Below are 13243 nucleotides of genomic sequence, written 5' to 3' on the forward strand. Positions count from 1 at the left end.
CTGAGGTATTAAGAAGATGTTATTTAAAATTCTGGACCTACGGCTTTCCTGTATGATTTTGGATCACTTGTCTTCCTTGAATCTTGATTTTTCTCATCTGTGAAGTTGAGGACACTCCATCAGATGATCTATAAATTCTTTCTATCTCTAAATCTGGGATCCTACAATCAATTGTTATGCTCTTCTATTTTGTTGAAGAAATAAAAGTTCAGAGAGGAAGTGACTTAACCCAAATAACATAGCTCATAGGAAGCAGAGCCTGGAATGCTATTTGGATTTAAGAAAAAATCAGAATGATAGCTTGGTTTACATTCCCCTTTGATAATGGCATATGGAAGAAACTTTGAGGGTACCATCCTTTTACATATGGCTCATATCAAATGCTAAAATACCTCAAGGGGAGGTTATTGTTATCACTAAAAAAAAAAATATGTTGGGTCAACAGAAGAATGGAATAGCTCCATATATGTCCTATTCTATTTCGTGGTTGGCTATACAAACCCTCTCCAGTATAACCAAATAATGTTGCTATATTTTTAATATTCATAGATAAAATTTGTGACATTATTGGAATATAACTAGTATTAGTCTGAATCGATTCAACAAGCATTCATCAAGCATCTATTATGTGTCAGGAATATAGGAAGCTTATATCAATTGTTATTCAGATTTAATTTTTAAAATGTATTCTTACTAAATTATTTAGAACAGAATTTTTGTCTAAATTGCCTAATAGCCTTTAATTGTTACAGATTGGATCAATTTTTATTTTGTTTTTATCTGAAACTTTAATTTCACTGATATAGGGAACTTCCAGATTAATAAATTCCCCGCATCAATTTAGGTCAACATTTCTTCTGCAAATTTTAGTCCGAAAGTTTCCTTGAGCACTGAGAAGTTAAGTGACTTCTCCAGGATCACTCAACCCCAATGCTTCAGAGACTACTTGAATCCTGATCTTTCTTTGAATCCTATACACACATACACACACACACACACACACACACACACACATATATATATATATATATATATATATACATATACATGTGTATATGTTTACATAACATATTTTCAAATATATGTATATGTGCACATACACACATATATTTTGTATACAAATTGTATATCCATTTGTATAATTGTGTAATTTCTTTATATGTATATCTATATTTTAAAAATATGAATGGACACTATTCATAGATTTTTAATGGTTTAACTGTATATTAACAGAAAAAAGTTCATGTTCACTTCATTAATTATTTGACTCATGAGCTGAACTGAAAAAAAATTATAAGTGTAAAGCTTAAAAATCTGAGCATAGAAATGCAACTCTTGAAATAAATCAATCAAGAAAGCATGATTCTTATGAAATACTTTTTGTTGATACTTTTTAGGGGAAAAGTTGTGACATTATGTTCAGAATTGATGAAAAATTACAAGAGTGTTTGAATATCAATAGATAAATTTCCATATATCTTGTATTGAAAAAAATAAATGGCTGGCATTCAAGTAGAATTAAAGATCTAATGCAATATTTTAAATTGCAAATCACCATATTTTCAAAACTGGAAACTTTAATATCCTTTAAACTGTCCTTTTTAAATTAAATTCATTTTTTCAATTGGCAGGCATGTATATGCTCTCCCTCTCATCTTAATCCCACAAAAAGGCAAACCTTTGTAATAAATATACTATATTCTATATTTTCCATGTCAAAAAATGTGTTTTATTTTGCATATGTATTCTTTGCCAAAAAATGGCTAGCATTTTAAAAAAATTTTATTAACAGTTTTCTGTTTTTAAATTAAATGCAAAGATAGTTTTCAACATTCATCCTTGCAAAACCTTTTATTCCAAATTTTCCCCCTCTTACCCTCACCTCCGTTCCCTAGACAGCAAGTAATATAATATAGATTAAACATGTGTAGTTCTTCTAAAACATATTTCCACATTTATTATGCTACATAAGAAAAATCAGATCAAAAAGGAAAAAGATGAGAAAAAAGCAATCAAACAACAACAAAAAAGGTTAAAAAAAAAAAAACAAATAAACTATGTTGTAATCCACATTCGGTCCCCATAGTCCTTTTCTGGATGCAGATGTTTCTCTCCATCACAGGTCTATTGGAACTGAGAGCTAGCATTCATTATCATTTCTTCCTTAGTATTATGGTACAGTGTCATGGTCAATCATTACATTGATCATATTTCTTTAGTCCTTCAACATTGTTCATTTTTATGATTGTTGACTTATGTAAATTGTTACTTAACATCAAATGACTTCCCATATTTCTCTGAAATCTTCTTCATCATTTCATATAGAGATATGAACTATTGAATTAATATGCCATCATTTGTTTATTGACATCTTTGTTTTCAGTTCTTTTCTACCACAAAATGTGTCTGTGTTGGGAAAGGGGATATTGACATTCAAGACTTTTTCTTCTTTCTTTAATTTTTTTGGGGTATGGGCCTAGTAATGAATAGTACTGCTGGGTAAAGTGAGACCAGGTGATAAATTACTTTCCAGAATAACTATACAAAAAGAAGTTGGAAAAACTGGAAATCAGTCTGGCAGAAAAGGTGTTTATGTCAACACCTCATACCACAAATCAAGCTGAACTCCAGATTGCTACATGATCTAGACATAATAGGTAACATCATAAGTGAATTAGAAGACCAAGGCAGCATTAGCTTACAGATCTATAAATAGAGGAATAGTTCGGAACCAAACAAGGGATTGAAAATCTACAATTTTGATTACATAAAATTCAAAAGGTTTTGTAGAAACAAAACTAATGTGGCTAAAATTATAAGGGAAATAAGTACCAGGTCAAGAAATTTGTAGCAAATTTCTCTAAATAAAGTGTCATTTCTAGTATATATAAAGACTTATTCATATTTATAAGTTTAGGAGTCATTGCCTAATTGATAAATGGTCAAAGGTATGAACAGGAAGTTCCCAAGAAAAGACCATCAAGAGGAACTACTTCCATATATTTTAGAACTCCTCCAAATCACTAATAATTAGAGAAATGCACATAAAGCGACTCTGGATTTCTACCTCAGATTTATCAGCAAAGTTGATAAAAATAGGGGAAAACAATATATGTTGAAGGAACTATAGGAAAAGATATAAAAAAATCTTTTAAAGATATTAAATTTATTCTATTATATATTATTATATATTGTATTATATTTTAGTTTAACCATCTAAAGTTGTGGTCTTTGTTTTTTTTGTTTGTTTTTTGTTTTTTTGGCTTTTTTTGCTGAGGCAATTGGGGTTAAGTGGCTTGCCCAGGGTCATACAGCTAGGAAGTATTAAGTGTCTGAGGCAGGAAGGTCCTCCTTACTTCAGTGTCAATGATCTATCCACTGTACTATCTAGCTGGCCCTGGTTTTTTATTTTTTTATTTTTTTATTTTAAAATGTTATTTACAAATAATGATTTTAAAACATTAGATTTATCAGATTTCATGCTGCCTCATTCTGAAAATCAGAACCACAGAAGTGAAGAATCTTGGACTTGACAGGAATCTTAGATGTCATATAGTCCAACTTATGTAGGAAGAAGTCCCCACTTTACAACATAATTCATATCTCTAGACGGTTGTGAAATGGGAAAAAAAAAAACCTCAGGTGTTTTCTTTCTTGTGATAGTTTGATGTAAGACACAATAAAGAATTCAATCATTGCCTTTTTGGACATATCATGCCATCTTTCTAGACATCAATGCCCTACTCCAAAAAATGAAGGGATTTAATTAGTTGATCTAGAAGTTGTGATATTCTCTGAGTCTCAGAAAAGAGTTGCTAACTCTAGCCCATCAACTTGTATTTTAATATTGTGATGATATTTTATATAATTGGTTTTTTAATACTGTGTATTTTAGTTTTTTATTTATTTTAAAATATTATTTCTAAAAAGGGGTCCGTACACTTCACCATAATGTTATGATGGAAAGGGAAAAGTCAATGCCATGGAAAAAAGGTTAAAAGAATCCTTGTACAACTGTTAACTTAAGAAAACATGGTCATGATAATCACTAGGGTGTTAGTAGAGGCAAGCAGATGTGATTCTGTCCATCTAAGCATTATAGTTGGCTGCAGGCATAGATAACACTGCAATTTCCTGCATATAATAGGAAAATTTATGATGAGTCTACAAATGAAGAAAGCTGAGGCAAACAAGGAAAAGTCCACCAATGAACTGGGTTTGATGCAATCTAAAAAAGAAGAGCATTTCTAACAAATTATATGATGGGTTTTACTGGGGTTTTGGGGGCAGTGGAGTTTTTTTTTTTGGTTGATTGATCTTTTAGTCATTTTTGTGACCATTCTTGTTAATGTCTGTAACTTACTGGAACATGTTTTCTTTTTGTGTGTCCATCAGCAACTTTGAATCCTCATTGATGTATGAAGTTTCCGAGCAACAGTGCAGTGGCACTGAAAGTTCAGGAAGCAGTTTGGGGAGCTCAGTCACAGCCTGTAAAAAGGTAACCTCTCTTTAATCTTTACTTTCACCTCAAAGGGAGGGCTTGGCAATCAACCTGTATTTATTATCTCCTATGGCTTTTATTTAAAAGTATGTACAAGGAAGGAAGGAAGAAAACAATGATAATCACCTAGACATTTTATTATCCTTCAGTGAGTTTCTAAAATATGAATCTTCTGGTGATAATTGTTTATCTTTTGGTCATTGTTTTTCTTAATATTCAATGCATAGAGCCACTAACCCATTCACAATATATTCAAAAGCTATAATAATTTTATAATATTTTCTTTAACCTTGAATAAGTCTACAGAGAAAGAGACATTGCTGGAATTGTGTTCTCATGACATTTGTTGTTGAGTCATTTCAGTCATATCCAACTGTCTGTAACTTCATTTTGGAAGCTCTTTAGCAAACATACTAGAATGGTTTGCCGTTTCCTTCTCCAACTTATTTTTACAGATATGGAACTGAGGGAAACAGGTCAAGTTATTTGCTCAGGGTCATACTAGTTAATGTCTGAGATCAGATTTGAACTCATAAAGTTGAGTCTTCCTGATTTCAATCCAGTGCATTCAGAGATATTTATGGAGTTGAGGTGACTTTAATGGATCTATGATGGATCACAATCTCTCTATGCTTTCTCCTCCTCTATGATCTTAATACATGTTTTTCTTATAAATCTTTCATAAAGGCTCTACCCAGCATAGATGGATTCTTTATAAATGTGTCATCACTCTAACTTCCAAGTATTGCACATGGAAATGGCTTGTGCATTTCCATGCCTGAAATGTACTTCCTCCTCATTTCTGCCTTTCAGAATCTTTATCCTACTTCAAAACTCCAATCAGATACCAACTGAATGTGTAGATCACTGAATGTTAAAATTGCAAAGGAAGTCAGAGACTCTTTAGTCCAACCTCACAATTTTATAAATATATAAAGCAAAGTTCAGATAAAGTGACTTGCTTGAGGTCATGTTGCCTAAGACTAGGAGCCAGGCTCCTTGATTGTCTTTCTAGTCTCAAACCTGTGGTTACAGTGGATTCTTGTATTTCTATTGTGCATTAAGTGCCTGTTATATACAATGTACTATATTGTTTCCCTAACTCAAAGTCCCAAGTCATAGCTCAGATTTGGGTCTTCTTTCCTGGAGTAGAACCTATAGGGTAGTTTTACTATAATTACAAATGTAAAAGCAGGGGACATATAACAGTGTCAACATATTCTAACATAGTTTTAATCTCCCATCTGTTATGCATGAGTAAGCTAATTTCACCACATTTACCATTAGCACAATTCCTTGGTTTCTCCTTATATGAAGCAGGCTGGCAGTGAACAAGTCACTTAGATTCTCTCCGAGTTTTAATTTCCTCATTTCTAAAGCGGGCATCATAATATCTGGAGAAGCTACAACATAAAGCTTTTGTGAAACTCAAATAAAACAAAGTATGTAAGCATTGTGTAAACTTTAAATTGTTGTTTAAAAGTGTCCATTATTATCTACATAACCAATATTTATTAAGCATTTAAATAAGGACTCTGAGATTACAATCAATTAAAAAAAGATCAGACAACCACATGTGGTAATACATGAAAAGTTAAATAACACTTAGAGGAAAACTAGGCAAGAGATGCCATAGGAAATTATCAGATAAATCCCAAATAACACATGGACAAGAAGTACTCTTAGCGTAGAAGTAGGAGAGGTCACATGACCAACAAATATCAGAGTGGGTAGGAATCTTTCTTGTATGATAACTACTTTACAAAAGTTTAAAAAATTAAAAGCTTAAATATATTAACTATTATAAGATAAATATGAAATTAATTAAGGGTATATCAATGTTGTAAAATATCTAATAAGAATGTGTATCCTTCCCAGAGTCTGTGTTTTTAAAGTCCTACAATATGCCTTCAGAAAGGAATGAATTTACATTGTGGAATTTTAGTCAGCATAGTAATCAAAATATGAGAGAGAAATGGTGAGTGTAGTGGGACTGATGCCCTCCAAATGGCAGCAAAAGTGTTTTGCTTTATATTCCAACTACATTTTTAACATCTCCTGCCATTCGGTTTAGATCAAATATCCAAAGTTTAAATTTAAATTATAAATATGATTTGTGTATGTGTATGTGTGCAGAGATCACAGGGCGCTGGAACTTAATGTGAAAGTGAAAGAAGCTTTAAGAAGTAACTATTTAGATTTTACTTTTTAAAGATAAAACAATTTAATTGAATAATGTGGTTACAATATATTGGGTGCTAGTACAGATAAATGTGAATGGGCCCTCCTAATAAAAAAGATATGATCCAACGTAGAATCACATAAATACAAATGAGGCAAGGTGGTAAGATAAAGCAAAGGGGGTAAAGATCATAAGGCAGTTGCATCTGATTCAGTCCATGAAAGAAGAGTGGGATTTCAACAGAAGGAAGTTGAAGATTGGAATGAGATAGAATGATCTAAAGCCATCCAGGCACAGGATTGATGTGAAAAACTTACAGAGACAGGGAAAAATAATGCAAGAATGGATGATCAAAGAGAGTCCAAATTCATTTAACCAAGAGCATGTGAAAAATATGGGCCAGATCTTTTTTGAGATTTATTTATGCCAAGATCAAGAAGTCATACTTTATTTTAAAGATCTTCTCCTTCATAAAAGTACTTTTAGAATATTATTCAATGTATATGATGAATGGGATTGGAGACAGACAATAGAAAAGAAAAGATGAATAAAATAATATAGATGAGAAGTAACTAAATGTTGAATTATAATGGGAATTTTAAAAAAGGTGCTGGTGCAACAGATATTGTAGAAATAGAAACAAAAGGAGTTACTATCTGATTTGATTTGTAAAGTAATTTGTCAAAAAGGGAAGAGTTAAAGATGACTGAATCATGGAATCAAAGACTATTGGAGAAGGAAAAAAACTCAAAGGTTATTATTTAGTCTAAAACATATTTTAACCACTGGGGGTGAATTAAATAGGAGGAAGGGCTATAACATACCCTACAATTGATCATCTGGTCTTTGTTTAAAAGTCTTCAAGGAGGTATAAGCCATTACCCTTTAAGGCATCCCATTCCATTCTTGGGTGTCCTTTGTTATTTGGAACATTTTTCCCGTACAGCAAAGCTAAATGTGCCTCTTTGAACCTTCCACTCAAACTTCTCATGCTGCTCTCTGGGGCCAACCAAAATAAGGTGCATCCCATTTCCCAGTGCTCCAAATTTATGATGTCTATAAACCTGGGTCATTAGAGGATGAATATCCCTTTAACAAGAATAAAGAAAAAAAGGATAAGCTTTAAGAATTTAAAAAAAAAAATGAGTTTAAAGTGCAACATGTTGAATTTGGAATTCCTAAAGCTTAGGAAGAAGTTAGAACTGAGACTTTAGGTATGGTCATCAGATATAACCCGAAAACTTGTATCATGTCTTTGATTCTTGGTACCAATGCAAACTACCATTTAAGAAAGGAAAGAAAATGCTTTAAAGTACAGACCAAGTAATAGCTCATATTTTTATAGTACTTCATAGTCTTAAAACATAAAAAGCACTTTCATCACAACAGCCCTATGGAGTTAATATCATGATTCTAGTTTGCATGCAGGGAAACTGAGGATCAGAGAAGTGAGGTATCTTGGCCACAGTAACATAGTTAATGAGGATCAGAAACATCTCTTGACTACAAGTCCAGATCCTTACTCCCTACTCTATTTATTCTAAATGTTGGAGTTGCTGCTTGTTTGTCCTTCTTTCTAGAAAAGGCATCATGGCATCAGGAAGGTGATGTCATGACTTTCAGGTGAATTGAATTTAAGTGAGACAGGTCTGTGCAAAATCACCAGCCTCCCTCTCTCCTCTGGAGCCATCTGAGCCCAGTGGAAAGATAAAGATCAGAACAATTAAAGATGCCCCCACCAATTTCATGCAGTGACCTTTTTAAGAAAAGGTCTTTAAGAGGCTGTTTGTCTTAAGCAAGAGCCATCCAATGATTAAGGTTAGGTAAGAAATAAGGACAAAAATAGTTTTTTTTTTTTATTTAATAAAAAATCAATTGGGTCAGGTAGAAGACTCTTATGGTTTCTGGCTATTTATATTCACTCTGAACCATCAGAACCTAAACAACCACCCAGTGACACTTGGGCTAAGACCTATTGTTCAGCAATCAGTGAGAGCCAAAGTAGTTTGGGTTTAAGGCATAATTCATAAAAAAAGAAATATAACCTGTAAACCCAAGATATTTTGCTAGGTTTCAGCAATCAAATTTTATATTTTGGGGGCAAAATACCAGAATTCTCTATGTGAACAGAGGGAGAGAGGGGAGGAAGAGGACAAAGGAGAAAAGAAGGAAAGGACAGAGAAAGGAAAGCAGGGGAGAAATAGAAAGAGGAGGGAAGAAAGGAAAAAGAAAAGAAAAAGAAGGAAGGAACTATGTTTTCTAAATAGAATGGACAGTTGGGTTCTCAATGAGTAACTACTACTACTCACAGGTTGTTGTTTATCCTTCATTCTGGAAGAGGAGTACTCTTAATAATCAGTAATAAAAGAAAGCCATTATGCATAGTATACAGTACTGACTTGCTCAATTTCCACAATCAAAAGGATTATATTCAATTTCATATCTCCAACAACAGCCAGATATTTATAGTGTGTGTTTTGCTCCTCAAACTGCAATTCTGATGGACAGGAGATATTATAACCAACTCTCCTAATGAGACTTTTATGTGAAAAAAAGTTGAAGGAAAATCAACCTACCATCTCACCACCTTTTTTTTAAATCGTGTTAATTAAATCTATTTTAAACTTGAACTTAGCAGAATCACTGGACTGAAAACACTTCTGGGTTTCTAGAGGCAAGGTTTGATCTTAACAAGCCATCTGATTAGGTCTTTCAAGTTGCTGGAGATTTTCTAGGCAGAAGTGAGTGGTTCTCTTCAAGCTGTATTAAAGATATTGCCTTAGGCAGCACAGATCCATTTGAAAGAGGGCCCTCTCGGATGTCCCTTGACATTTCACCTTATTCTGCAACACCCACTTTCATCCAGTCTCATATTTTTCTGATGAGCTGTAATTAATTAAAGCAATTCACTTTATCTTTTCAGGAATCATTATACAAAGGAAATATTGAAAGGTTACCTCTTATATAAAAAATTGGATTTATAAAGATATTATGAGTCAGAATTTTATTGCTTTTGATTAAAAGCCATTGCAAGATTTAAGAACCTATGGATTATTTTTAAGGGAAAAAGATGTTGCATTATGATTAGTGTTTTTGAAAAGTTTTACCACTTTGGAATTTTAAGTAGTAGTTCCCTGTGGCAGAGATGGGCTTTTCTTTCTGATAGTAAAACATATGTTTTGCCCTTTTGGGAATAGCGGTTGAAGGAGAGTACAGGCCCAGCAAATTCTCCTCTCCACCAGATAGGTGACTCTATCCTGCTATCACATTGCAAGATTATAGCAAGAGAATGATGCTATCATGGTATCTCTTTTCTCCAAATGAGAACACACAAGAATACTTTGAATAAGGTAAAATGGAAAGATCACTGGTTCTTGACCTCTAGTGTTCATTATCTGCATGATCTTAGGCTAATATTTAACCTCCCCAGTCCTAAGTTTCCTATCAGCCCCTTTCAATTCTAGTTATGATGTCATAAGAGAGGCTTAAGATTTTTGAACCAGATTGTCCCCTTGAAGAAAATAGCATTCAAGAAAGATGAGAAAAATTAACCAGACAGTGAGGAATCCTTGGATTCAGAGAAACTAAGCAGGAAGTTATAGTTCTCCAGACATAAGGTCATAAAAGAGAGACTACAGGGAATAGGAGAGTTTCTTCATTGTCATCAAAGAGAAATAGTGGTCTTTTATGCTCATTCTGTACATATGTATACATACATATACGTGTGTATGTCCTTGTTATTACCTTCATTAGCTTGCAAACTTATTGTAAGTAGCAATTGTTTCCTTCATTTATGTGTACCCAGAGCCTAGCAGAGTGCCTTGCACTATTAAGAAATATTTCTTGATTTGTAAATTGCCTAGATAAAGAAGTGAATCAACAATGTAGTGAGAGTAAGAGATAATAGGCAGCCAGCTTGATCCCCTTGTATCTATTCTATGTCAAAAGATGTAGATGAAGATACCTCTCACATGGGATGTGCTCCTTCTACAGAAGATTTATGGAAGGAAGTAGACAATTTCTGCAGATGAGAAGAGATAGATTAGTTGAAGTTCAGACCATCCAAGGGAGTTCTAAAAGTCACTTTCTCCTGAAGTATTCCTTCTACTTTTGAATATTCTTTAGGAAGATTTTCTTAACATAAAGATAGGTTGCCTTTTTACAACTTCCATTCCCTTGTTTATTATTCTACCCCCTAAAGAAAAGAAAAGCAAGTTTAATCCCTCTTCTAAGCAACACTTGGAGACAGTTATGTCCTAAAAACTTACATTTTCCTTTGGTTGGCCCTCTTTTATTTTTCCATTCTTTTCTTCCTCATTTTTCTTGATATGCTTTTCTGAGGTCACTGAATGCCTTCAATTTCCACTAAGTTATCATTTTGCTTTTTGTGGTTAAGTTCCCTATCTCTATGCCTTATTTTGTATCATTATTTGAAAAAGGGCTGAAGCTCTTGAGTCGATGCACTGAGCTCAGTTTAAGAACTTAAGGCTAATTATCAATTGGACAATACTCTATGGGCATGTGCTTGCGGAATGGCCCTTCCCACTATCCTGTGCTGGCTCGATGATTGGTGTATACAGAGAGTTAGTTGTAGGAGGGACTAGGGGGTTGAGTAAGACTAGCCAGGGTGACTTTGTCGGTAGACAAGGAAGAAGGAAGGTAGGAGAGATTCTGCTTCCATCCAATTCAATCCTACCTCTAAAGACCAAGAATAAAGACTAAGGACTTTTGCTTATCCTGACTCCGGCTGATTCTAAGATATCCAGGGTGCTAACATGGTTATCACAATTATTTCTTTCTAAAGAGAGGCATTGACAAAGATGCTAACCCCAATTCTCCTCCTATTATCCTCACCATTTCTCTCTGTACATAATATAAGCCAGGCAGAAAGTCAAACATCAATAATCTTAATGTGCCCTGCCCTTAATGGAACCAGTTATCTTCCAGAATAAAAAACAGCAAAGAAAAAATTTACATGCTACCATATTACATTCCAAAGATAAAACTGAAGACCCAACTTCAAAATAAATCTCTTTAAAATGATGACCTATAACTTTTAATAGTAAAAAGACTGTTTTTTTATATTTTGTACCTTATCTACCTAATATTATATGAAGAGTCAAATGAAATTGTTTTAGAATGTTACAATTTATGCCTAAAATTTAATCCAAAGTTATTTCATGAAGCAGCTTCTAGCCATTGGTGGGAGGGAATAAATAAATGAAAAGTTTCAGAAGTCTGTCAGTGCATGTAAGAATTTTTGAAAAGAAAACATTAACATTAAATTATATTGTTCAAAGTAACAAAAGAATATCATAAATTTTATGTTGATTTTTTTCTTCCATGCTACTACATTTTCCCAAAATTATCAGTTTTCAGAGAATCAAATAATCTCTGAGACCTCAGAGACTGTCCAATTATACCCATATCTGGACAAGAATCTCAAACAAATGGTCATCTGGCCTTTGCTTCAAGGTCTGTATAACACTCATGCAAATCAGTACACTCACACAGCTTTTAGACAGCAGTAGCTGTTGGGAAGTATTTTCTTCCTTACAAAGACCTACAGCCTTCTGCAGATTTTGCCTAGCAATGCTGAGGTGTAGTAGAACAAATTCCATCCTGCTTCAATGTGCAGCCTTTTAAATACTAAATATAGCCACTGAATTTTTTCCTCAACCAAGTTCTTTCCACTGGCCCTTATACGGCATGGTCTCTTAGGCTCCTCACCAACCTGTCCTCCTTTGGACATTCCAACTTATCATTGTATTTTCTAAAATGTTGTCAGAATGGATAACACTCAAGATGTCTTCTAATCAGAGCAAAATACTATAGGACTATTACCTCTCTCATTCTGGATACCACATCTTTCAAAGAAATCAAAGATCAAAATAGCATTTGGGGAAGGGGTGTTGAGACTGGCATCACTCTGTGGACTTTTAATGAACTTGTAATCAGATAAAATCATCTTCCTCTAATATTCTTGTACAGTTGACATGAACTCAAGTACAGAACTTCCCATTTATCTCTAATTGTTTTATTTTATTTTATTATTTATTGTTTATTTTATTAGATTCAACTTATTTCATAGGATTCTAGACTCACAGGATCTTTTGGATTCTAGTTCTGTCATAACACTTATTTATTTCCCTATGGGCAGTTGTGTTACCTGCATGATTGATAACTATGCCATCTATATGCTTTATGGTCCCCTACATACTTTTCCTGTGAAATAAGTAAATTGTCCACTCTGAAAAGGAATACTGAAATTGTTATCCTTCTATGAGTTGATGATGAGATGATAGAAAGAAAGAATGATACAAAATAAGCCATGCAGATAGGGAAGTTAACCACAAAAGTGGCAAATTATTTGCTGGAAGTTATAATCATTCAATGACCTCAGAAAAGCATATCAAGAAGAATAAGGAAGAAAAGAATTAAAAAAAGAGCACCAACTAAAGGAAAATATGGGTCCATAGGGCATAACTGTCCCCAAGTGTTGCTTAGAAGAGGTATTAAACTTGTTTTGCTTTTCTTTAAGGGGTAGAATAAGAAACAAG

General features: G+C 33.5%; 1 protein-coding gene across 4 annotated transcripts in view; it reads left to right on the plus strand.

Annotated features, from left to right (window-relative positions):
- SPHKAP (SPHK1 interactor, AKAP domain containing) overlaps positions 1 to 13243 on the plus strand; it is a 157705-nt gene that overhangs the window by 44835 nt on the left and 99627 nt on the right. For all 4 annotated transcript variants that reach the window (XM_031957890.1, XM_031957891.1, XM_031957887.1 and 1 more), the window contains exon 2: positions 4396 to 4498. In XM_031957890.1, coding sequence (XP_031813750.1) covers positions 4396 to 4498 — 103 coding nt within the window. The remainder of the gene's footprint in view (positions 1 to 4395; positions 4499 to 13243) is intronic.

Source organism: Sarcophilus harrisii, chromosome 3 (assembly GCF_902635505.1).
Source record: "Sarcophilus harrisii chromosome 3, mSarHar1.11, whole genome shotgun sequence".
Classification (NCBI taxonomy): domain Eukaryota; kingdom Metazoa; phylum Chordata; class Mammalia; order Dasyuromorphia; family Dasyuridae; genus Sarcophilus; species Sarcophilus harrisii.